This window comes from Malus sylvestris, chromosome 4 (genome assembly GCF_916048215.2).
Source record: "Malus sylvestris chromosome 4, drMalSylv7.2, whole genome shotgun sequence".
NCBI lineage: Eukaryota > Viridiplantae > Streptophyta > Magnoliopsida > Rosales > Rosaceae > Malus > Malus sylvestris.
Window position 1 is genome coordinate 18479072 of NC_062263.1, and position 27711 is coordinate 18506782.

Here is a 27711-nt window from a genome sequence, read left to right on the forward strand (position 1 = left end):
TTTTGAACATTATTGAATTTTTGGGAGACAACTGGGTTTTTCCATTTGGTGTAACGGGGAAGACGACTGGGCTTTGTAGTTCTATTCTCCCTCTCATTTTTTTTCCGGTTAGAATTTTGTTTAGGTGTAATGAGGAGGATTTAACTTAATAACCCTAGCTACCCTTAGATTAATATAAGGGTTCAGATGAAAGAACTCCTCACTAGTCCTCAACCTTAGGAAAGCAGCTCTGTATATTTATATATTTACACTGTGTTTGGATGAAGAAATTTAAGATTACTAAGGAATTTTAAAATAACGAAAATTAAAATGACAAGATTTTATTTTCTAGAATTTGTAAATTTTCTTGTTTGGTTAACTTAAAAGAACAATGGAATTAAATACGGAATTTATTATTTTTAAACTCTCAATCATAGAAATTGGGAAATGACACCTATTTACATGGAATTTGAACTTGGGAATTGGAGGTCCCAAATTCCAAGTTTTTTTTCCACGCATAAATTCTAAATTTCTATGTTTATGAATCCAAATAAGGAAATTGTTGCATGTCAATTTATAAATTCTGACTTTTACCAAAATCCCAAGTTTATTTCTCTCATCCAAACATAGTGGTTTACTCAAATATCTCAATGGCTATTTGACGAATAAAGAACCTCAATCGTCGGAAGAAATATCAAAGTATCTCAAAAATACGTAGGTAATTGGAAAAGTATATATGTACACAAAAAATCATGAGTTTAATTTTACCATAAAATAACAGTAAGAAGTTCATGAACATTTTCATAGAAATAGAAATGCTATGACTTCAATCATAATTCATAGTCACCAACTTCTAGTTTACTTGAATATTCATTAACATTTTCACTAGTGCACCCAAATGGCCTACGTTATGTCTCTTTTTAACACCATATCACAGAAATTCTATAGATACAAAAACGCAGTTCAATTGTTTCAGTATTCCTAAGCACAGTAAAAGGACGGAATTGCCCCTGGTTTTCTCTTTCTTCTGCTTCATATTTTCATCTCAACAGTAAAATGACGTGTTTACCCCTATTTGACAAGGGAGCTTTTTGGGTCTGATTTGTTGAGACCTGTATTAAAACGAATTTGATTTGAGACAGAGGAGAAGATGGAGTGTATGAAGATGTGCTCATGTTTATATGGAGGTTGTTTAGAATAGATTCAGAGATGGTTATATTTCATTGATTTTTCTCTGTTTAAATATTATCTATTTTCTTTATAATATCTCAATTTTTAGTTTATCATGGAAGGTTAACCAATGGCTACTATCATAGTTTCTAGCAAAGTGGAAATGGGTGCTTCAGACAGTTTTTGTATTGAGCCTGTTGATTGAATACCTCTTTTGGTGATAATTTTAAACTATTTTGATGGTTTGAACGAGATGATTTAGAACAGTTTCTGTATTATGTTTCTTTATATGCAGATAACCATATGTATTTGCAAGCGATGTAATACTCTTTCTCTGTATCTCTCTCTATGATTTAAAACTTTATCTTTCAATGCCAGACTCTTTATCCAACTTCCGATAATGTCATCAGTTCTGGTACGTAGACCAAACGATACAATGCACGCAAAGCAATTGTCATTGCAGCCATCGCCATCTCACATGACAGTGTGGAGCTATCTCAGATATTGAAGTGGGGGATGATTCTGATCGAGCTGCTTCTACATGTCCACTACGACATTTGCCATCTCATTCTAAATATCCAAATAGTTGGCAAGGTCCATCACCATCTCCATCATACCATCAAAACTACTATCACTTCTCTTCCCCGACAAATCATCCTTAATTGTGAGTTTTAACTCTCTTGAACTTGCAAGAAATGGAATTCATATACGACATGAGAGTGCAGATGTAGCAACTCTATGGTGAGATTTCGGAGCTTGTGTAGACATGCAAATGGTAATGCAGCATTCCATGAAGCAGAAGTTCATTCAGGTTCGTGTTGTACTTCTCATTTGTTTCTCATAATTTAGGGTCTCAGATCAACATGAGCACACGTGCGCACACACGCTCGCGCGCGCGCGAGCGCGCACACACACATATATTTATATATTGTCGAGATTTTGTGTATTTTTTTGTAAGTGATTCATGGTAGTTGTTAAATATTGTGGCAGTTGAAAATCCTCACTTCTGTGATTGTGATATGATCACTGTGTATTTACTTTATTTAATTACAAATAAGTGTGATGGAAATTTAAAGTTTAATTTATGCATGTTCCTCCCAACTATCAATATGTTGCTTGGGGTTTACATTTTTTGCACATGATGCCAAAAAGGAATAGGAATAGCAAAAGAAATTCTTAACTATGGTTTTTTTTTTTTTTTTTTTTTTAGATCATGGAATGCTTTTCTCACGCTGAGATTGTAACTCAATCAATAAGCAAGTGAAATACAAAAGTTCTATATCGCATGTGAAAAGTTGAGACATAGAAAACAAGATATTTTTATATGTATTATAACTACATGGATGTAAATCAGATAAAGTTTACGTATCATTTGTTCTTTATAGAACATAAAGATATAAATAGATTTTGATATAGATGTAAATAAATTTAAAGTCCCACACATTCAACAAAGTTTTAAATTCCACGGCATCGCGCGGGCTCTTTTACTTGTGGATTTCGAAGGGGGTAATTAGGCCTCGGTTATATGGAACCCATGCTCTTTGGAGTACCACTTTAGCCCTTGGTGCAACCCAGGCTTGTTGTGGTGCAGTTTGCAATTTTTTACGTTTTAAATACAATCAAATTTTCGTCAAAAAAAAAAAAAAACAATCAAATCACTTAGTAGTATGTCTAGTGTTATTAATTTCTGCTTATAATTTTGAAGTTTTATGTTCAAATCGACGAGTTCGCTACCATATTTTTATATAGTTGATCTATTGTGTAATTTAGATCAAATTTCTTACCACTAAATATAAATATATCATTTATATTAATTAAAAGACAACTAAGTATTAAAACTTGAAATGATTAATTGGCTGACCAACCAACAAACGATACATAGTAGTTGCTTCTAAAAATTCTTAACCCCTAGCCCCTCTCCTCTAAAATAACAAAAAATTGATTAATGCTATTCATACCACATGATGTGTGGTAAGAGAGATGGTAACCGCCACACCAAATTAGTGTTTTATCCCATTTAGTGTTGATTTTAATCTCATTGGATGCTAATTCAATACATTTTACATCATCTGGTATAAAATGTGGTAATTATAGCTGTCACACTTGTGTCCAGGTTTGCTAGTACGATAGGGATTTTCGCCTTTTCCAGTCTTTGAAGAGAAAAAACTACACGAATATAACAACTTTTTGGCTTAGTGAAGATTTTCTAAAAGAATAATACTAGGGAGACCGAATTTTAAATTTGGAAATCAAATGATGTGCTATTGATAGTGATATTACCACTTGTAAAACAAGGGTTAAACCATAGAAAATTCTTGCAAGAGAACAAGTGTTTGTAGTATAGAATGGCTCAAGCAAGGTTGATCTTCTCAGGGACTGATATAAACAATTTACGAGTTTTTGTGTATTTAACTTATTTAACTCTAAGAACTACACTAATTTGACGAAACTAAATACTACTGGATGTGACTTAAACAAATATCTAAAATGGGAATTGGCTTATAAAAATAGTGATCCTACTAAACAAAACAAGTAAATATATAAACTCAAGATAATACAAATAATTTAAGAATATTAGATTGACAAGGTGCTAGAGTTCAACCTTTTACCAACAACACTCCTACGTAGCTCTTCCAATTGCTTAAGTAATCGAAAACATATATGCTTTGAAGGTTGGGTTTTCCTTGTTTATGTTTTACTTGTGACATTCAAGTTAAAACGTATAACACTACATGCAATTTATCCATGACATTTGGATTAAATATAAACATGAATGATTCATTAATCTTGATGAAAATCCTTTTGTTAAACCATGTAATCCCTAAGAGTATGATATTTACCTTAGGAGAAATTACAATCCTCAATCACAATAATCATAACCAATTTTAACGTGACATTCGTTCAAAATTGCATCCAATGACTTTTCTAAGCATCCTAATGGTGATCAATCATCAAGACATATAGATAGTTTAATTTAGAGATTGAAAATATCAAAGCAAGCATGTAACAACACTTAAGCAATTGAAAGAGAAATCTACGTAATCATGTTGCGGCTCATGGCCTCACTCTAGCAAAAGGAAATTAGTTATACATAATTATTTGAATACATAAGAAATTATCCATGAAGAATCAAAGAAAGAGACAACCCTTTTTTTTACAAGGAAGCTATCTCCTAAGCTCTCCGATCCTCTTGGAGCTGCGGCATCCCTTCTGCTTTCTGCTATGTTGCTCCTGCAACTCTGTCCGTTCCTCTTCTTCTCCGCTTTCCCTTCTTTTGCTCTCTGCCGTGTGCCTTGTGTCTTTCCCACTACCGGTCTATGTGTTTTCTTTTCTTGCCTTTAACAAAAGGCAGCTCTTTTCCAAGTCACTAAGGCCACAAGTGGAAGACAAGCCTCATCCCACTTCCTAGTGCTCCACTTTATCCTCACTCCCCCACTTTGCTTTCTGATTTCTTTTTCAAACACCACCCGTGGAGACAAGCTCCACTTTCAATTCTTTTGTTTGTTTTTATTATTTCCTTTTCTTCTTTTTGCTTGAAATTGATCCTAAAGCAAATTTAACTGCACACTAACACAAGGTAAGGTAAAATGCAACCATTTTAACACAAAAACATCACAAAGACTTTAGAAATGGATGGTATAAATGCATGAAATATATGAGTGATCAAATACCCCCAAACTTACATTTTTGCTAGTCCTCTAGTAAAACAAAACACAAAACAAAACCACTCAACTAAGACTAGACTCAACAACTTAGTAGCCAACTTCTCAATTTCGATTTCAGAGATAAGTGCTAACCATGAAACAAACAGCCAAGAACTAAGCAACAAGAGCTCAAAACATCATCCAATAGTTAACCAAATTTCCTTCAAACAAAACGTTGAAATGTCATGTGTGAGCTAGTCATGTCAATGCAATTCCAAGCTCCTTTAAATCATCATATGCAAACATGTGAGCTTCTCACAAGACATACGCTCATTCACTCATAAGTTTTGGTTAATGTGTTTCACTCAAGTGATCTCATTGTACATGCCGCCATATGCTTGCTTGTCCACCTAACTCGCTATCAATATTTAAGTAATACCTTAGATCAATAGGACTTTATTACGGTTGTAATGGGGCTAAAGGTGATAGGCTAATGAAAGAAAGGATATGGAAATAAAATTTTTTGAGAAAGTACACTTTGGTAGTTTTCCAACACCTCAATATCACACCACCTCAAATTGAAAGCAAAATAATAAAACCTCGAGCACCTGTTACTCCCTAAATTCAACTTCAAAAGGAAATTTATACTCTGCAGACACATTTTCAACAAATCAACACTCTTCATTTTTTTTTTAATTTTTTTTTAGCAAAAAAAAAAAAAAAACAAATCTGCAAAGCTATGCATAAATCTGCAAAAGCTACATCACCCATCAAATTCACATTTCATTGTAATACACATGCTCCATCCATCTTTCGACATAAATGAAACCCCCAAGAGCACAACCCATGTAATACTTTCTCAAAACAATAAGGAATCAATTTTTGTGTATGGGCTCAACTCCAATATCGGAGTAAGGTAAAGAGATGTGGCTAACTAAGAAATGGCTTAGTTAAAGGCTCAACAGGCTACTACGGACACACATAGCATATAAGGTAGGCATGAAAGGCTCAAACGATCCAAAAATGGCTTATATCACTTCCAAGTTATTACATGAATTGATGAATGAGACGAGAGTATAAAGCAAGTTTTAGAGATACATGTACAGTGAGATCATACGCACAAGAAGGAATGAGATTGATGCATAATGGTTCAATCATGTATAGGCTCAAAAACTCACAAGGTTTACATAATCTCACATAATTCACATATGAAACGCTAAATCATGCTCAAGTTTCACATCGACAAGACTAGGCACATTTATTTTTCAAGTTGATTGCTGGAAATCACAATTAACACAAAGACAACGAAAAGAACTTAGACTTCTTGAAAGTAAGAAGGAAATTAAGATCAAATCTCATCATTGAATTGAGAAGTAGCTACAAACAACAACAAAAATGCAAATTTTTTTTTTTATTAAATTTTTTTTTCTTTTTTTTTCTTTAAACAAGAAGTAAACTAACGAAATATATTTCCACCCCCAACCTTAATTATAGCATTGTCCCCAATGATAATGAAAGGAATTTTGAACAAAAAGACATAAAAATGGAAGGAAAGAAATACAAAATGAAATAAAGACACATAAAGAAAAGGAAAGAACACACCAATTTGTGTAGGCGAGAGAGTAGCAGTAAAAATGCATTTTTTTTGTTCCATGGTAGAATTCCAAATCATCCCCAAACTTGTTTCAAAACATCCCATTATGCATAACAAATGTGTAAGTAACCCGTGGGATTAAGAAACTTTTCAAGAAGTTGTGGTAGAGACTGCAAAATCATTACCTGCATAAGGGAGCAAAAGTAGGACTTAAACACACAAACCAGAAAACAAGAGAAAAACAGAACAAGAACATTTAAAATTATTCAAACTAAAGATGAAAGATAGAAAGCTTGGGTTGCCTCCCAAGAAGCGCTTTAGTTACTATATAGAGCTAGACATTCTGTTGGCAATTTGATTCAAATAACAGGTTCCTTCAAAGTGATGGAATCCTTAGCAAGATCATATGGAGACTCCTTGTATAACTTCAAGCGATGTCCATTAACTTTGAAGACAAAACCAGTTTGCATGTTTTGGATATCCACAGCCCCATGAAGATGGACCTGTACAACACGATATGGACCATTCCAATGTGATTTGAGCTTTCTTGGGAATAGTTTCAGTCTCGAATTAAAAAGCAAAACCTTCTGACCCGATTGAAACTCTTTACGAAAGATGTGAGCATCATGAAATTTCTTGGTCTTATCCTTGTAAATCTTTGCATTCTCATAAGCATCATTCCTTATTTCTTCCAGTTCATTCAACTGCAGCTTTCGCTTCTCTCCAGCTGCCTGGTAGTCAAAGTTGAGGTGCTTAATAGCCCAATATGCCTTGTGCTCAAGTTCTATAGGCAGATGGCAAGCTTTCCCATACACCAAACGAAAAGGAGACATCCCAATTGGTGTCTTATAAGCTGTCATATATGCCCACAAAGCATCAGTAAGCTTTAAACTCCAATACTTTCGAGATGAACTGACAGTTTTCTCAAGAATCCTCTTGAGCTCACGATTAGATACTTCAACTTGTCCAGATGTCTGTGGATGGTATGAGGTGGCTATGTGATGGTGAATATGATACTTGGCACAAAGGGCAGCCATGGTGCGGTTTAAGAAATGCGTACCTTCGTCACTGATGATAGCACGAGGTACTCCAAATCGGGGAAAAATAGTATTCTGCAAGAAACCTAACACCACAGAACTTTTGCATGTTGGAGAAGCTATTGCCTCCACCCACTTAGAGACATAATCAACCGCCACCAAGATGTAGAGATTGTCATGTGAAGAAGGGTAAGGTCCCATGAAGTCTATACCTCAGACATCAAATAGTTCAATCACCAAAATACTTTGTTGGGGCATCTCATTTCTTTGAGAAAGATTGCCAACTCTTTGACACTTATCACAAGCCTAGCACCATAGGTATGCATCTTTGAATAAAGATGGCTAAAAGAAACCACTCTGTAAGATCTTAGCCGCAGTCATTCTTGGTCCAAAATGACCACCACATGCAGAATGGTGAGCAAACTTCAAAATGCTTTCTTATTCTTCTAAGGGGACACACCGACAAATGATTTGATCTTGGCAATGCTTGAAAAGGTATGGCTCATCCCAAAAGTAGTGTTTTACAGTGGAGAGGAACTTCTTCCTTTGTTGGTAATTGAACTCTGATGGTATTTCTCCAGATGCCAAATAATTTACAATGTCAGCATACCATGGTACTTGATGAGTAACTGCTAGAAGTTGCTCGTCTGGAAAGCTCTCTTGCAGGGGCATTGAATCTGCCTCATCAGTGCTTGCATTTACTAATCTTGATAGATGATCCACCACAACATTCTCACGTCCCTTTTTATCTAGGATCTCCAAATCAAACTCTTGCAAGAGAATGACCCATTGAATCAATCGTGGTTTGGCCTCTTTTTTAGACAATAAGTACTTGAGAGCAAAATGATCAGAATACACAATGACTTTAGCACCAATTAAGTACGATCGAAACTTTTCAAGAGCAAATACCACTGCAAGTAATTCTTTTTCCGTAGTGGCATAATTCAGCTAAGCATCATTCAAAGTGCGGCTGGCATAATATATAACATGGGGGAGCTTGTCACGTCGCTGACCAAAGACATCACCCACAGCGTAATCGGAAGCATCGTACATGAGCTCAAAAGGAAGGGTCCAATCTGGAGCTGTTATAATTGGGGCTGATGTGAGAAGATCCTTCAATTTGTTGAAAGCATCATGACAATCTGCATTAAAATCAAAACAAGCATCTTTAGCAAGTAAATTACAAAGAGGACGACTAATTTTGGAAAAATCCTTGATGAATCTTCGATAAAAACCAGCATGTCCCAAGAAAGATCTCACATTCTTCACAGAAGTTGGTGGTGGTAATTTGGCGATCACCTTAATCTTTGCCTTGTCGACCTCTATTCCTTTGCTTGAAATTAGATGTCCTAGCAAAATGGCATGTCTCCCAATTTAACACAAGATTAGTCTCCCTGCATCTTTCCAAAACCAAAGACAAGTTATCCAAACATATATCGAAAGAATTACCAAAAACAGAAAAGTCATCCATAAAAACCTCAACAATATTTTCAACCATTCCGGAAAAAATACTCATCATGCATCGTTGGAAAGTGGCAGGGGCATTGCACAATCCAAATGGCATTCGTCTGTATGCAAATGTACCAAAAAGGCATGTAAACGTTGTCTTCTCTTGATCCTCAGGGGCAATTGGAATTTGGTTGTACCCTGAATAACCATCTAAGAAACAATAGAAAGAATGACCAACTAGTCTCTCGAGCATCTGATCAATGAATGGCAGCGGAAAATGATCTTTTCTAGTGCTGTTAGGGCTTTCTATAGTCAACACACATTCGCCATCCAGTGGTCATCCTTGTAGGCATAAGCTCGTTGTTATCATTCTTCACCACAGTAATACCAGTTTTCTTTGGAACCACCTAAGTCGGGCTCACCCATTTGCTATCCGAGATTGGATAAATGATACCTGCATCGAGTAACTTCATCACCTCAACTCTTACAACTTCCTTCATGATCGGATTTAGACGTCTTTGAGCTTCAACAGTTGGTTTAGTCCCAGCCTCCATAAAAATCCTATGCATGCACAAAGCTGGACTAATGCCCTTTATGTCAGCAAGTGTCCACCCTAGAGCATCTTGATACTTGCGAAGAACTCTTAGTAATTTGTCTTCCTCCGTGTCATTAAGATCAGCTGCAATAATAACAGGCAAGGTCTCGTTCACCCTGAGATGTGCATACTTGAGGTGGCTCGGCAGTAGCTTGAGCTCTAACTTCGGAGCTTACTTACTTAAAGGAAGAAGGGGCTGCTTAGGCACTCCAAGGCTTTCATAAACATGTCACCACTTTGGATTATGAATTGGTGCACTATCCAATGCAGCAATGACGTCCACCACATTTTCTTCCATAGATAAAGTAGCATCATGGTTGGTGACGCAAGTTAACAGCTCATCGTTAAATGATCCTGAGGCAAAGTTTGCATGCACAATCCCATCCAAAACATCAACAGGAAAACACTCTTCAAGTTTGAGCGAACGCTTGATAGCTTCAAAGAGTTTAAATACAACTGACTCTCTTTGCACTCTTAAGGTTAAAGTACCTGCTTCCACATCAATAAGTGTCCGGGCAATGGCCATGAACGGTCGGCCTAAAATGAGAGGCACTTCCTTGTCTTCCTCCATGTCAATTATAATGAAATCAGCTGGGAGATAGAATTTATCCACTTTAATAATCACATCTTCCAGAATACCCAAAGGATAGGTCATGGACCTATTAACACTTGCTCCTAAATCAATCCTAAATCAATCAATACTTTATGAAAATCAAGACTACCAATAGTACAAGAGATAGTGAAACTCCCCGGATCTTTCTTCTTGGGTGGTAGCTTATGTAAGAGGACAGCACTGCATTGCTCAGTTAAAATCACCTTCTCGTATTCCACGAACTTTTTCTTTGTAGAACATAGCTCATTCAGAAATTTGGCATATGATGGGATCTGTTTAATAGCATCTAATAGAGGCAAATTAATTTGAACCTTAGCCAACGTCTTCATGAATTCAATGCATTGTTGATCCTTGGAACGTTGTTACTGTTGTTGTGGAAATGGCAAAGGTGGCTTGTATGGTGGCTTGTCAGAATGTGCAAATAAACTACCAAGGCCTTTTTCCTTGTTTGCATAAAAGTTGGGTCGAGATTGCACTTTGTCACTTGCACTAGGATCTGGAATACCTGCTGCAGAAATAGCCTCTGACCGAGACTTTGCAGCTAACGGTGCACTTTCAATAAACTCTTCTTCTTCCACTTCGGCTTCATGGTGCACCACTTCTCTGTTGTCATAGCTCTTACCACTTCTCAATGTCCGTATTACTTTGCAATGCTCCATCCCTCTTGGATTTTGCTCAGATTGGCTCGGGAACTTTCCTTTCTCTCTTTCATTGAACATGGTAGCAAGCTGTCCAACTTGAGTATCCAAATTCCCCACTGATGCCGTGAGATTCTGAATGCTAGTTTATGTGGATTGGACAAAATTGTTGGTGCTATTAGAGAGAGCGAACTGTGTTGAGCTAGCTATGACATTTGATCTTCAAGAGATGGTTTCTTAGTCTTACTAGTTGATTGGTAAAACTGTTGGTATTGACGTGGCTGTTGGTTGCCACCCCAACTAAGATTGGGATGGTTCTTCCACCCAGGATTATATGTATTGGAATAAGGGTCACTTCTGGGTCTAATGAAATTATTCACCATATTCACATGCTCTTGCACAAGCTCATGGTAGCTATCGTTGTTGGGGCATTGAGTGATGTCATGAGTTGTCTCACTACAAATGATGCAAGCTTCTTGGGCATTGGGCATGGAAGAGACCTGCATTAAGGCAGCAAACTTGGCATTAAAATTCTTCTCCATTTTAGCAATTTGAGCAGAAACATTAGGAGAACTCTGAGAAATCTCAAAAACTCCTCTCTTTTGTGTTTGTTCTTCTGTCCATTGTTGGGATTCAGAAGCCATCATATCAAATAACTCAAATGCTTCCCTTGCTAATTTTGACATTAGTGACCCTCCAGCAGATGCATTCACTTGACTCTTGGTGGTGGCATTAAGACCATCATAAAATATGTTCATTTGAAGGTTAGAATCAAACCCAGCATGAGGACATTTTGTGTACATCTCATTATACCGTTCCCAAGCTTCATGGAAAGACTTGTTTGGCTTTTGAGCGAAAGCCAATATCTCTTTCTTGAGTGCAAGAGTCTTGGAAGAAGGAAAAAACTTATTGAGAAATTTTTCTTGCAATTCTATCCATGTTGTAATGCTATTGGCAGGCAGAGAATGCAACCACGCCTTGGCTTTGTCCTTCAAAGAGAACGGGAATAAGTATAACTTGATAGCTTCAGAAAAGAAACCTCTAATTATGGTGTTGTCACATGCCTCAATAAAATCAGCCAAATGCATGTTAGGATCACTGTTTGGCAACCCATGAAAGGATGGCAATATGTTGAGGATGCGAGGTTTGATTTCAAAGGTTGTCCCATCTTCCACATCTGGATATATAATGCACCTTGGCACTGCATTGACTCTCGCTGCCAATGAATTCCTTAAAGGTTGACCTGCTGCAGGTAAGGCTAGGGCCATGTGTGCAACTGGTGCCAAAGGTTGGAAAATAAATGTGCTGCTCTCAGGATCACGAAACAAATCCTTAAGAAAAGTATCACCAAGGTTGGAATCTTGTGCTAAATATTTTTCTCTAGCTAACTTTCTTGCACTTCTCTCTGGTTCAGGGTCGTAAGGAATAAGCACTTGATTCTTGGACCTTGTTCTTATCACCATATACTACACCTGAACAAACAACAGAAATATTAAGCCACAATAAAAATAAAAGTAAAATAAAATAAAACTTATCAGAAACTAACTAAACAACAAAAAGGAAAAGAAAGTAAGTAAATGTCACAGCCCATCCCAGAGTTACTAAATACCGAGGACGTGAAATTACTAAAACGCCCTTAAACGGGATTAAGGTGCGTAAATTTGGTATTTGTTTTACACTAAGATCCTAAACTAGGGTTAGAATTATATTAGTATGTGTTAATTTAATTTGTGTTTGGACTTAGGGTGGGGTCCTACCCCCTAAATCCCTCCCCAAAACCCGTGGGATGTCTCTCTCTCATCTCCCTTCACTCTCTCTCTCTTTCTTCATTTCAGTATCACTCTCTCTCTCTTACTCTCGAACTCTCTCAAGCTCTCGGACAAACACCAAGAACAATCACAATCCTACACCAACGTCCGATCTAAGATCACCACGACACTCCTTAGGACCTCACGAGCACGGGAATACCAGTTTTAGGTAAGTTCTATTTCGAGAACCCTAGTTTTAAAACACCCCGTGTAATGGCACTGTTCACGAACTTAATTTTGGTTGTGTTTTAGGTTAAACAAAGATCACCACGAGTCTTAGGAAGTTCCAAGGAGGCTCGGAGTGCCTCGTTTGAACAAAATGGACGTCGGAATCGTCGGGTTCGAGTTTGGCCGAAATTGAAGAATTTTGAAAGGTTTGATCTTGTTGTTTTTAGGCCTTAAAACCCTTCCAACGTGTTAGTACATGTTAAATGCTTCATTTTGGTATAAAATGCGAAGAAATTGGTTGAAAAACGAGGGAGAATAGTGGATTTGAAAATTTTCCAGAAACCGGCGAACAGTCGCCGGCGACCGGCGACTCGCCGGAGAAGACAGGGAATATTCCGTCAAAACTGACGGAATATGCCAACGCCGTTACCGTTACCGTTGGATATTTAACGGAAAATGCTAGGATTTAACAGAATATTCCCTAACGCCGTTCACTGTGCCGTCAGTGTGCCTGGCACGTGGCCGCGCGTGGGCCGCGCGTAGGTCCGTGCCACGTCAGGCGCGTGGGGGCGCGTGAGGCCTCCAAAAATTATTTTAAAATTATGGGGATGATCCTGAGGTTGTGTAGGTCACTGTGGTATATTCATATACCCAATTTGAGCATCGTATGAAGAATTAATTACCTAGTTTGGTTTAGGTGCGTTAATTGTGCGTTAAATGATTGTTTTAAGTTATTTCACTTCTAGGTGGAACTTTTAACGAGGACGAGCACATCCAGGGGCGTCAAGGGGGTTACGACCCGGCGACATACCAGTGAGTGGGCATTTGTTTTTATATATACCTATATACTCGATTTCCCCAGAAATCAAATTTAAATGAAAAGTATATTGAAATGAAATATGATGTGATTGCCATGCATAGAATATTATGGATATTATGAACTGTCGTATGATGCATATATGTAAGGTGGTGCTGTGGACGCACAGGTAAGTATTTAATTACTGTTATGTTGATGATGATATATTGAGCTCATATCCTGCACCATGGTTTAGTGCTTATAGTATTCACCGCATCGCACGCTCGCCTTGGATCCAAGTAGATGCTGGTCGTACAGTCCACGCGGAGTGGGTACGACGGGCCAGTCGTAGAGTGTTAGTGAGATTATGACTGGTGGGTGACCTTAGGTTATTGTATACAGATGATTGATGAGAGAAGCACTAGAGCGAATATTACCATGAGTCGTTCAGACTACATTAGGTGGTTCCGACTTATGTGCAGAAGGCCGGACAGGTCACGCGGAGTGACTCCGGCAGAGAGTGAGATTGATAGATGTTGAGCTCTAGGTTCAATCGTTCAGGGCTATTAGAGGGCCTCCGATTGATTATTTCTTTTACCTGATTATATTATGTTAATGCATTCATACTAAACTGTTGAGATTGGCATGGTACATTCTTTATTGAATCTGTTATAAGATTGATGATTGAGACAGTTGAGATATATATGCTATATACTATTTTTCTGGGAAAGTATACAGGTTTTCCAAAAAGGGGTTATAATTGTGGATTTATGAAATGATTTGGAAAAGCTTATTTTCGCCCACTCACGTTTTCTGTTTTTCGCCCCTCCAGGTTCTAGTTGATAGTTGAGGCGTTGGTGGCCTACGAGACTGCTTCGGCGTTCTGACAGACTAAATAAATGTAGGATTCACCCGAGGGTGTTGTAAATTAGTTATGTTCCTACTTGACTGCACCTAGATGCTTATGCTCTGTTTATGTGTGTTTAGTACACTCTTATGCACATAGAATGCTAGGTTGTAAATAACTGCAATTAGTGGTTTTCGTTAACTCGTATTTTATTATTAAATTGTTTCCGCTTGCGTTATGGTTACGTCACGCTCACGTGACGGCCAGCACGTCCTAGTCTTCGGGTTAGGGTGTGTCAGTTTGGTATCAGAGCATAGGTTGCAGTCCTGTATAACTAATGAGTTCTTTATTTGATTTTTGGATGTTTTCTGTCAGAATTATGCCGCCTCGTAGAGATTCTCGCCGTGCTGCTGAGCCTAATTTCCCCGATATAACTCAGTTAGGGGCAGCAATGGCTCAAGCTTTTCAGGCTAATATCCGTCCTCCTCAGAGAACGCCCGTAGAGACGATGTATAATCTGAAACTGGAAACCTTTGAGGGAAATGAAGGTTATGAAGGGGCAGAAAAGTGGTTGGATCGAATTGAGCAGACCTTTCAAGTGATGCAAAGTCAGGGAAACCTGCCAGCTAATAGATGGGTGGAGACCACCACCTGGTTTTTGGGCCGTGAGCCAGCTGCGTGGTGGATAAATCAGTCGAGGCACATGGCACCTGAAAGGGCAGCCGAATGGGAGGTATTTAAGGAAAATTTTATGAAGAGATTTGTTCCTCCGGAATATATAGATCGCAAGAAACAGGAATTCACCAGTCTGAAGCAGAGAAATATGTCTGCACATGAGTACTACAGGAAGTTTACTGATTTATCCCGTTATGATTCTGATTTAGCGGGTAATCAAGCAGAAATGCTTCGTCGTTTCAAGCTAGGATCTAAGAAGAAGTACAGAACGTTTGCCAATGCACTTCCCTGTGCCGATTATCATGAGTATTTTGAGATTCTGGTCCGGATGGAAGACTCTGATAATCTTCCGGACAGTGAGGATGAAGAGGATAAGGGTAATGGTCAGAAGAAAAATGAGAAAGGTAAAGGTGTTTCCATTCCAGGACCTCGTCAGATGCAGAATTTCAAGAAAAGTGGAATGAGTTCGAGTTCTTCCAGTGGTGGATTTAGTGCCACAGGTCCGAGGAGAGGAGGTGGTAGGTTTGGTAATGGACCTAGATTTTCTGGTCAGAGAGGCTTTAGTGGTACTGGTAGTTCGGGTCCTCCGTTATGTCGCCGTTGTAATTTCCGACATTATGGGGAATGTAGGAGAAGCAGTGGTGCATGCTTTACATGTGGTCAGACAGGACATAGAGCTATGTATTGTCCCCAGAATCAGCAGAGGCCCCAGCAGCCTGTTATGCCAACATCAGCACCGACTCAACAGAACTTTAATTCAGGCAGTTATGGCCAGGGTGGTCGTGGTGGTGCTTATCACTATCAGGGTGATGTTGCTCCTTATGCTCCGGGACAGTATCACTATTCCCAGGATCCTTATTTTCAGAGTGGATATTCTCAGGATCAAGGAGGTTATACTTCATATCCGTCTATGCCAGCTAGCGGATCTCAGTGGTATCAGGGGGGTCAGCCCCAACAGAGCGGAGTTGCTGCTAGTAGTACAGGGTCGTTTAGGCCGCCTGCCCAGGCAGGTCAAGGACGTACTCATCAGGGACGAGGTAACCAGAGTGGCAGAGGTCGTGGAGGACGACAGCCAGCTCAGGGACGTGTTAACCACATCTCGCTGCAAGATGCTCAGAACCATCCAGACTTGATTATGGGTACGTTGAATGTTCTTGGTCATTTTGCTAGAGTCTTGATTGATTGTGGTGCTACACACTCTGTGATTTCTCATACATTTGCTCAAATAACGCAACCTCATCCTTCACCTCTAGGGTTTGATTTAGAGTTTGCTATGCCTAGAGGGGATAAATGTTATGTTGATAGTTTTTACTCTGGGTGTCCAGTGATGGTAGATAATGTCATTATGCCTGCTAATCTTATCCCGTTAGACATCGTGGATTTTGATGTGATTTTAGGGGCGGATTGGTTGCATTATAATCGCGCCCATATAGATTGTTACGGGAAATCAGTTACTTTTCTTCGTCCTGGACTACCCGAGGTTACATTTGTGGGTGAAAGAAGTGGGGTGAGGCATGGTGTTATTTCCGCCATAAGGACAAAGAAATTGTTATCCAAGGGTTGTCAGGGATACTTGGCACATGTGGTTTTGAATGATGTTGATTCCGGTAGTGTGGAGGAAGTCGGAGTAGTCAGACACTATCCTGACGTATTTCCAGATGATTTACCTGGGTTGCCTCCAGATAGAGATGTGGAATTTTCGATTGAATTGCTTCCAGGTACGAATCCTATCTCTTTGGCTCCTTATAGAATGGCACCAGCGGAATTAAGAGAGTTGAAAATTCAATTGCAAGAGTTAATTGATAAAGGTTTCATTCAGCCTAGTTCTTCACCTTGGGGAGCTCCAGTGTTGTTTGTAAGAAAGAAAGATGGAACTTTGAGATTGTGCATTGATTACAGGCAATTGAATCGGGTGACGATTAAAAACCGTTATCCCTTGCCTCGTATAGATGATTTGTTTGATCAGCTCAAAGGTGCCTGTGTGTTTTCTAAGATCGATTTGAGGTCTGGGTATTATCAATTAAAGATTAAAGATGAGGATGTTCATAAAACAGCTTTCAGGACTCGTTATGGGCATTATGAGTTTTTGGTGATGCCATTTGGATTAACGAACGCTCCTGCAGCTTTCATGAGATTGATGAATGAAGTATTCCAGGAATATCTTGACAAGTTTGTTATTGTTTTTATTGATGACATCCTGGTATATTCTAAGTCGAAATCAGACCATATTCGACATCTTAACTTGGTGTTAAGGAAATTGAGGGAACACCGATTATATGCCAAATTTAGTAAATGTCAATTTTGGCTGGATCAAGTGGCATTTTTGGGACATGTGGTATCAGCTCAGGGAATTCAAGTGGATCCTCAAAAGATAGCAGCAGTGGAAAATTGGGAACAACCTCGAACGGTCACTGAGGTGCGGAGTTTTCTTGGTTTGGCAGGTTATTATAGACGGTTTGTTCAAGACTTTTCTATGATTGCCTTGCCATTAACGAAGTTAACCAGGAAGGATGTTAAGTTTGAGTGGGATGAAAGTTGTGAGCAAAGTTTCCAACAGTTGAAGTATTGCCTTACTCATGCACCTGTGTTAGTACTTCCTGATGATAATGGTAACTTCGAGATCTATAGTGATGCTTCTTTGAATGGTTTGGGTTGTGTTTTGATGCAGCATAGTAGAGTGATTGCCTATGCTTCTAGGCAGTTGAAGACTCATGAAAGAAACTATCCGACTCACGATCTTGAGTTGGCAGCTATTGTGTTTGCTTTGAAGATTTGGAGACATTATCTCTATGGCGAGAAATGTAAGATCTTTACCGATCATAAAAGCCTTCAGTACCTTTTCACTCAGCATGATCTTAATCTTCGTCAGAGAAGATGGTTGGAATTGTTAAGTGATTATGATTGCACGATTGAGTACCATCCGGGTCGTGCAAATGTGGTAGCTGATGCTCTGAGTAGGAAGCCTCAAGGGCGACTTAATGCTTTGTATGCCAGTCGTGTTCCTCTTCTGGCAGAGTTGAGATCTACTGGAGTAGAGTTAGAATGGGAAGAGCAAAGTGAAGCTTTTCTTGCCAATTTTCAAGTCAAGCCAATTTTAATTGATCGGGTGCTTGCAGCTCAATCGTGGGATGAAGAAATTCAAGAATTGATCAATTTAAGAAATGAAGGGAAGAAGAAAGATCTCAAGATCCGAGGATCAGATGGTATGCTTATGCAAGAGAACAGGATGTATGTGCCTAATAATGAGGAACTGAAGAAGGAAATCTTGGATGAAGCACATTGTTCGGCTTATGCTATGCACCCAGGAGGAACTAAAATGTATCATACCATTCGACCATTCTACTATTGGCCGGGTATGAAGAGGGAGATTGCGGAGTATGTAAGTAGGTGTATTGTTTGCCAGCAGGTTAAGGCTGAAAGAAAGAAGCCGTTTGGGAGATTGCAACCACTTCCCGTTCCCCAGTGGAAATGGGAGAATATAACGATGGATTTTGTGTATAAGTTGCCACGTACACAAAATGGTTTTGATGGCATTTGGGTGGTTGTAGATCGACTTACCAAATCAGCACATTTTATTCTAGTAAGGGAGAAATACTCTTTAAATAAGTTGGCTCAGTTATTCATATCGAAGGTTGTAAAGTATCATGGTGTTCCAATGAATATTATTTCTGATCGAGATCCAAGATTTACTTCTAAGTTTTGGATAGCTTTTCAAGAAGCTTTAGGTACTAGATTGCTTTACAGTACAGCTTATCATCCACAGACAGATGGTCAGTCAGAGAGAACTATTCAGACACTCGAGGATATGTTGAGATCCTCTGTGATGCAATTTGGTGATTCTTGGCATGATCGCTTGGATTTGATGGAGTTTGCCTACAATAATAGTTTTCATTCGAGTATTGGAATGTCTCCATTTGAAGCACTTTATGGTAAAGCTTGCCGTACGCCATTATGTTGGTCAGAGGTTGGTGAAAGAATACTTGAGGGCCCAGAGATTGTGGATGAGACTACTCAGAATATTCAGGTAATTAAGTCTAACCTGAAAGTGGCCCAGGATAGACAAAAGAGCCTAGCGGATCGACATACCACGGACAGAATGTATAATGTGGGCGACTATGTTTTTCTGAAATTATCGCCTTGGAGAGGTGTGGTTCGCTTTGGAAAGAAAGGAAAGCTAAGTCCCAGGTACATTGGACCTTATGAGATCACTGAGAGGATTGGTGAAGTTGCTTACAGGTTGGAGCTACCTCCAGAGTTGTCTAAGGTACATAATGTGTTCCATGTCTCGATGCTTCGGCATTATGTTTCAGATCCTTCACATGTGATTCCTCCTCAACCATTGGAAATTAATCCGGACTTGACGTATGATGAGGAACCAGTGACTATACTGGATTGGAAAGATAAGACCTTGAGGAATAAGACCGTGAGCTTGGTGAAAGTATTGTGGAGAAACCATTCAGCTGAAGAAGCTACTTGGGAGACAGAAGATCGGATGAGAGATATGTATCCGAGGTTATTCTATGACTTTTGATGTTCTGGTTAGTGATTGGAATTTCGGGGACGAAATTCTATAAGGAGGGGAGATTGTCACAGCCCGTCCCAGAGTTACTAAATACCGAGGACGTGAAATTACTAAAACGCCCTTAAACGGGATTAAGGTGCGTAAATTTGGTATTTGTTTTACACTAAGATCCTAAACTAGGGTTAGAATTATATTAGTATGTGTTAATTTAATTTGTGTTTGGACTTAGGGTGGGGTCCTACCCCCTAAATCCCTCCCCAAAACCCGTGGGATGTCTCTCTCTCATCTCCCTTCACTCTCTCTCTCTTTCTTCATTTCAGTATCACTCTCTCTCTCTTACTCTCGAACTCTCTCAAGCTCTCGGACAAACACCAAGAACAATCACAATCCTACACCAACGTCCGATCTAAGATCACCACGACACTCCTTAGGACCTCACGAGCACGGGAATACCAGTTTTAGGTAAGTTCTATTTCGAGAACCCTAGTTTTAAAACACCCCGTGTAATGGCACTGTTCACGAACTTAATTTTGGTTGTGTTTTAGGTTAAACAAAGATCACCACGAGTCTTAGGAAGTTCCAAGGAGGCTCGGAGTGCCTCGTTTGAACAAAATGGACGTCGGAATCGTCGGGTTCGAGTTTGGCCGAAATTGAAGAATTTTGAAAGGTTTGATCTTGTTGTTTTTAGGCCTTAAAACCCTTCCAACGTGTTAGTACATGTTAAATGCTTCATTTTGGTATAAAATGCGAAGAAATTGGTTGAAAAACGAGGGAGAATAGTGGATTTGAAAATTTTCCAGAAACCGGCGAACAGTCGCCGGCGACCGGCGACTCGCCGGAGAAGACAGGGAATATTCCGTCAAAACTGACGGAATATGCCAACGCCGTTACCGTTACCGTTGGATATTTAACGGAAAATGCTAGGATTTAACAGAATATTCCCTAACGCCGTTCACTGTGCCGTCAGTGTGCCTGGCACGTGGCCGCGCGTGGGCCGCGCGTAGGTCCGTGCCACGTCAGGCGCGTGGGGGCGCGTGAGGCCTCCAAAAATTATTTTAAAATTATGGGGATGATCCTGAGGTTGTGTAGGTCACTGTGGTATATTCATATACCCAATTTGAGCATCGTATGAAGAATTAATTACCTAGTTTGGTTTAGGTGCGTTAATTGTGCGTTAAATGATTGTTTTAAGTTATTTCACTTCTAGGTGGAACTTTTAACGAGGACGAGCACATCCAGGGGCGTCAAGGGGGTTACGACCCGGCGACATACCAGTGAGTGGGCATTTGTTTTTATATATACCTATATACTCGATTTCCCCAGAAATCAAATTTAAATGAAAAGTATATTGAAATGAAATATGATGTGATTGCCATGCATAGAATATTATGGATATTATGAACTGTCGTATGATGCATATATGTAAGGTGGTGCTGTGGACGCACAGGTAAGTATTTAATTACTGTTATGTTGATGATGATATATTGAGCTCATATCCTGCACCATGGTTTAGTGCTTATAGTATTCACCGCATCGCACGCTCGCCTTGGATCCAAGTAGATGCTGGTCGTACAGTCCACGCGGAGTGGGTACGACGGGCCAGTCGTAGAGTGTTAGTGAGATTATGACTGGTGGGTGACCTTAGGTTATTGTATACAGATGATTGATGAGAGAAGCACTAGAGCGAATATTACCATGAGTCGTTCAGACTACATTAGGTGGTTCCGACTTATGTGCAGAAGGCCGGACAGGTCACGCGGAGTGACTCCGGCAGAGAGTGAGATTGATAGATGTTGAGCTCTAGGTTCAATCGTTCAGGGCTATTAGAGGGCCTCCGATTGATTATTTCTTTTACCTGATTATATTATGTTAATGCATTCATACTAAACTGTTGAGATTGGCATGGTACATTCTTTATTGAATCTGTTATAAGATTGATGATTGAGACAGTTGAGATATATATGCTATATACTATTTTTCTGGGAAAGTATACAGGTTTTCCAAAAAGGGGTTATAATTGTGGATTTATGAAATGATTTGGAAAAGCTTATTTTCGCCCACTCACGTTTTCTGTTTTTCGCCCCTCCAGGTTCTAGTTGATAGTTGAGGCGTTGGTGGCCTACGAGACTGCTTCGGCGTTCTGACAGACTAAATAAATGTAGGATTCACCCGAGGGTGTTGTAAATTAGTTATGTTCCTACTTGACTGCACCTAGATGCTTATGCTCTGTTTATGTGTGTTTAGTACACTCTTATGCACATAGAATGCTAGGTTGTAAATAACTGCAATTAGTGGTTTTCGTTAACTCGTATTTTATTATTAAATTGTTTCCGCTTGCGTTATGGTTACGTCACGCTCACGTGACGGCCAGCACGTCCTAGTCTTCGGGTTAGGGTGTGTCAGTAAACCTAGATGAATCAAAAACACAGTTTATGCAAATTGGCAAGCACTAGTTAGTTAAACAAAGACAAAAATCTCACACCACACATCCACTGCACTTAATCAAAGATCGAAACTCAACTAAATTAATTGTTGTTTTTTTTAATGATTAATAAAAATAAGACATAAACATAAGCATAAGAAAAATAAACACAAAAGCTCGGGAACTGTTGGCACAGTCCCCGGCAACGGCGCCAATTTCTTGATAGCGATATTACCACTTGTAAAACAAGGGTTAAACCATAGAAAATTCTTGCAAGAGAACAAGTGTTTGTAGTATAGAATGGCTGAAGCAAGGTCGATCTTCTCAGGGACTGATATAAACAATTTACGAGTTTTTGTGTATTTAACTTATTTAACTCTAAGAACTACACTAATTTGACGAAACTAAATACTACTGGATGTGAATTAAACAAATATCTAAAATGGGAATTGGCTTATAGGAATAGTGATCCAACTAAACAAAACAAGTAAATATATAAACTCAAGATAATACAAATAATTTAAGAAAATTAGATTGAAAAGGTGCTAGAGTCAACCTTTGACCAACAACACTCCTACGTAGCTCTTCCAATTGCTTAAGTAATCGAAAACATATATGCTTTGAAGGTTGGGTTTTCCTTGTGTATGTTTTACTTGTGACATTCAAGTTAAAACGCATACCACTACATGCAATTTATCCATGACATTTGGATTAAATATAAACATGAATGATTCATTAATCTTGAAGAAAATCCTTTTGTTAAACCATGTAATCCCTAAGAGTATGATATTTACCTTAGGAGAAATTACAATCCTCAATCACAAGAAGCATAACCAATTTTAACGTGACATTCGTTCAAAATTGCATCCAATGACTTTTCTAAGCATCCTAATGGTGATCAATCATCAAGACACATAGATAGTTTAATTTAGAGATTGAAAATATCAAAGCAAGCATGTAACAACACTTAAGCAATTGAAAGAGAAATCTACGTAATCATGTTGCGGCTCATGGCCTCACTCTAGCAAAAGGAAATTAGTTATACATAATTATTTGAATACATAAGAAATTATCCATGAAGAATCAAAGAAAGAGACAACCCTTTTTTTTACAAGGAAGCTATCTCCTAAGCTCTCCGATCCTCTTGGAGCTGCGGCATCCCTTCTGCTTTCTGCTATGTTGCTCCTGCAACTCTGTCCGTTCCTCTTCTTCTTCTCTGCTCTCCCTTCTTTTGCTCTCTGCCGTGTGCCTTGTGTCTTTCCCACTACCGGTCTGTGTGTTTTCTTTTCTTGCCTTTAACAAAAGGCAGCTCTTTTCCAAGTCACTAAGGCCACAAGTGGAAGACAAGCCTCATCCCACTTCCTAGTGCTCCACTTTATCCTCACTCCCCCACTTTGCTTTCTGATTTCTTTTTCAAACACCACCCGTGGAGACAACCTCCACTTCCAATTCTTTTATTTGTTTTTATTATTTCCTTTTCTCCTTTTTGCTTGAAATTGATCCTAAAGCAAATTTAACTGCACACTAACACAAGGTAAGGTAAAATGCAACCATTTTAGCACAAAAACATCACAAAGACTTTAGAAATGGATGATATAAATGCATGAAATATATGAGTAATCAGCTATGAATAAGAAACAAGCACGTTTATCGACACTTAGTTAATAATCTAATCATCTACAGCAACATTATTTTGTTTGCAAATTTGATCTAAAATTTTTGGTCTTGCTAGCATTACCATATAAAAAAATATGCGTGCAGGTGGGATGAAACGTGATGTTATTGCATACACAACAGCTACCAAGGTTTGAAGCTTTCCTGTCACGCGATTTATCTTGTTTGTAACCACTATTCTTCCTACATGCGCGTAATTAGATGCAAAATTGCATTATTTTCCGCCCTAAATGTGATGCATCATGTCATTTGGTTCATACGTGCGTGGAAAGCGGAAATTTGGAGCAAGCATTGTCGCTGTTTGCAGAAATGAAAAAATCTCAGATACACCCAAATTTCGTGAGTACCAAGAACAAATGGTTCTGATTTACAATCATATGTCCTAGCACGTTCTGAGAAAAGTTTTCGTACAAAATAAGCACGATTTACAAATAATTCCATATTAGTTGGTTTACATTAGGGTTTCCTTTTAGCATGTTATGTTGGAGTGGTCCTGCCATAAGGATGGAACTGCTCCAAGATGTCTGAAAACATAATCGCCGGTCATTTTTTTGCTTTATTTTATAAGATACGAGAATTCCAGAAATGCCTGGACATGATTCTGCGTATAATTCTAACGACAATGCAAACAAAATGATCACAAGTCCAACGTGTAGATCCTCGAGTTTTTTTACTTTTCAGGTGACATATAATACAATTCTGAGGGCTCGTAGCAGATACGATTCTGTGAGGGGAGTACAACAATGCCTGGCTACATACCGGGACGTGCAGAATGCAGGGTATACCAACACATATTTTGGTTGTCATGAACAGGTACATTTTGCTAATTCTGCAGTTATTTCGCAGTACAAATCCAACGATCATTACCTCAAGCAACTAATTGAGGAGTGGTGTGAAGGATTTATGCATGACAGCTATGCCAACAAGGAGAATTCAATGTAAAACTAGTTTTGCCAAAGCAATAAGTTTCCAAAATTACAGTCCCGCATCAAGAACACATTTCTTTGATTATACAGACACAGAGACGCAACATCAGCAGGAAAATAAGAAAAAAGACTTGTCATTCACGAGGAAACAAAGTCACGAAATCATTGTTCATTCATTTCTTTCCGTTTCCCTTCAGCTTAACAGTTCAAAAGTAAATTCATCACTTACCATAAAACAAACACTCCTACCAAACTCAAGCCTGAGGCTCATATGTCATATCCAATCCTGCTCCTGCAGTTTTAGCGGCAAGTAAACCTGAGTCAGATATTGAAAGCCAAATGCGCTCAGAGCCTGAATCTCTGCTTTCTGCTTGGTCTTCACCATAAGAGTCAGCTCCTCAACCCATTTTGGATTCTTCTTCACAAAATCTTCCTCCAACATTTCTTTCCCTGTTTTGATATCCTGATCTGTCATCGTCAACCTACACTGCTCTGGAATTTTGTACTTGTCCAAATCACTCGGCCGTATCCCCAACCATTTGATATCCGGTGTGGTCAAATTCGCACTGTCATATGACATGTTCTTCGACCCACAACCATAAACCGATAAAATCTTCAGGCCATATGGATCACTGTCCACAAGGGCGAGCACCGGTAGCTTCAATTCAAGCTTCAATTTCCTCAAAAAGAGTCTGGTGGCTACATCAGGTTGCCCCTTCGCAGTCAGGATAATACACGGAAACCTATTGTAAAACCGATCCTCAGACAATCGAATAAAAGCCGCATCCTTCTCAACCAGCAATATGAACAATGCATCACTCTGCACATCCCCAACTTTGCGGATATTGGGCGGAATGGCTTTTCCGCCCATTCCCATTTTTGTGCAATCAATCATATCGCCATTGTCGCTGAATATAAGCCTCCCCACAACTACACCTTTCTCGGAGGCAATCACATTGAGACTAGAGCGCGTACAGCCAACCATACAGGCCGCATCATCGAGGACCGAATCGGACTGATTCTGGTCCTGAAAGAGCTTGACATCGGTGTAGAAAAGGTCACGCTTGGTCACGTGGATGTCCTTGAGGCAGAGCTGGTGAATCAGCTGCAGAACACGAGCTGTGATGGTGGCCTTGCGGACGGTGGAGACGTTGGCGTACGGGCGAAGGGAAGTCTTGTCCTTCAACACGATGCGGTCGAGCTCCGGGATGTACAGCTGGTTGGCGGCGGCGCGTGAGGGGACCTGGAATGTGAAGCCGTTGCCGTCGAGGATGGATTTGATGACCTTGAGCATTTGGAGTTCGATCTCGTACTGTACAGACTCGTGGTCGAGTTCGCGGACCTCGCGGCAGGTGGAGGAGATGGGGAGGTCGGCCAGGCTTAGGGATTTGGAGGAGGAGGCGGCGGCGGTGGTGGAGCGGAGGTTCTCGAGGGTTTTGTTGATGATTGTGTCTTTCTTGGGGACCTTCTTGTTGGGATGGTGGGTTTCATCGTCGGAGCTCGGGTCGGTTCGACGGCGTTTCCCTTTCTTGTCCGCCATCGTTGGGATACGGGGAAAGAGAGAAGGGTTGAAGTGGCGGGAAGCGCTAAGGTTTGTGGCTGCAACTGATTTTTTTCACTCTAGGTATTTGTATTTAGGTTTTCCAAGAACGGATGGAGGCCCGAACCCGAAGGCCGAACAAAACTTAACTAATCTGAAAGGAAGGTGGGCCCAATCAATGATTTCAGACGGTCGAAGGTAATCCGCTACAATACGCACAGAGTGATTCGAACGACGATATTGGTACGACGTATCACCGCCGTAACGTAAGATTGATGTATTGGTACTAAACATCGATATCATATCAACATTCACTAAGAATAAACACATCTGTTAGTGTAATTAGAGTACATCTTTAAAGCAGTATGAGCTCACCCAATAATTCACTATTAATCAAATGAGAGTATTTACAAAGTGTTTGACAATCTCACTACCCAAAACCCCGATATACCCAATAGCTCTTACACATCAAAGAAACAAATAAAAAAGAAAACATAGTGATTAATTTCCTCTTTATTCAAAGCCAAATGGTCCAAACTCTTACTGCTCAACATTTTCTTTATATATGCAAAATGTAAGCCAAGTTCAAGCAATGAACAAACTTGGCTATACCAACAACCTCAGTCAACCTCAGTCAACATATCAGCAAGGGTTGTATTTAGTTGGAATCTTTTAGAGAATGATATCTCATTCACCAACAACTTCACGCACAAAGTAATAATGCACATCTATGTGATTAGTCCTCACATAATGAACTTAATGCTTAGCCAAATAAATGGCGCTCTAACTATCACAATGCACCTCAACTTCTAAATCTCTGATAAGTTCATGCATCCAAATGGCCCCCATTATAGTTTCCACAATTGCCATATATTCAACCTCAACAGTAGATAAGGCAACAAACCACTGCAAAATGGACCTCCAACAAACTGGCCCTTTAGCATAGTACACATAGCCTATAGTAGACTTCCTTTGATCCAAGTCACCTGCATAATCTGAATCAACATAACCAACTGCAAAGTTGCCAATACCAGAGTCATCCCTCTCAAAGCATAAACCAACATCTCTAATATCATGGAGATAACTCAATGTCCACTTAGCTGCATGTCAATGCTCTTTACTTGAATTATGCATATATCGACTCATCATACCAACTGCATGAGCAATATCCGATCTACTAGCCTTGATGAATAAATATTGTCATTTCACTTGAAGCGTGCCATCATTCTACATCCACAGACTCTAGCCAAATGAAAAACTGGTAACCTTGGCCAGTCATTTATCAAATGCAGTGCCCCTGCAATGGATAGAAGAGATGATTTTCAGCTCGATCGCTCAACCTGAATTTAATCTGCAATAGAACTTATATAATTCCATTGTTTACCATTGAAATTCAGGACATCGAAACTCATTGAAAAGCTTCAAGTTCGTTGGAAAATTGCTGTAACTGAATGTCTCCAAGACTGGCAATGGAAATCTGCGACTTTGATTTAATCACTTCCTGACCGGAAAAGACAATGCATGCTGATGCACTTGAAATCATATAGCTGCCTCAGTTAGTACTTGTCATCTGGTGCTTACTGCTTTGCAGTCACAATTTGAATGGAGCAGTAG

General features: G+C 39.4%; 2 protein-coding genes and 1 pseudogene across 3 annotated transcripts; 1 reads left to right on the plus strand and 2 right to left on the minus strand.

Annotated features, from left to right (window-relative positions):
• Positions 1-4114: 4114 nt before the first annotated feature.
• Positions 4115-26221, minus strand: LOC126618836 (DNA topoisomerase 6 subunit A). Of its 2 annotated transcripts, none has more exons than XM_050287027.1 (2): positions 23395-26221; positions 4115-4629 (listed from the first exon to the last, which is right to left on the minus strand). In XM_050287027.1, exon 1 carries the CDS (start codon positions 26095-26097, stop codon positions 24832-24834), a length of 1266 nt encoding a protein of 421 aa, XP_050142984.1. In that variant the 5' UTR covers positions 26098-26221; the 3' UTR covers positions 4115-4629; positions 23395-24831. The 2 variants fall into 2 exon arrangements, with proteins under 2 accessions (XP_050142984.1, XP_050142985.1); XM_050287028.1 differs by having other exon boundaries at positions 4115-4296; positions 23058-26221.
• On the minus strand, positions 10926-12182 carry LOC126618168 (uncharacterized). The gene has a single exon (XM_050286253.1). The coding sequence runs from the start codon at positions 12180-12182 to the stop codon at positions 10926-10928; it is 1257 nt and encodes a 418-aa protein (XP_050142210.1).
• On the plus strand, positions 11494-11600 carry LOC126620551 (small nucleolar RNA R71; annotated as a pseudogene).
• Positions 26222-27711: the final 1490 nt, after the last annotated feature.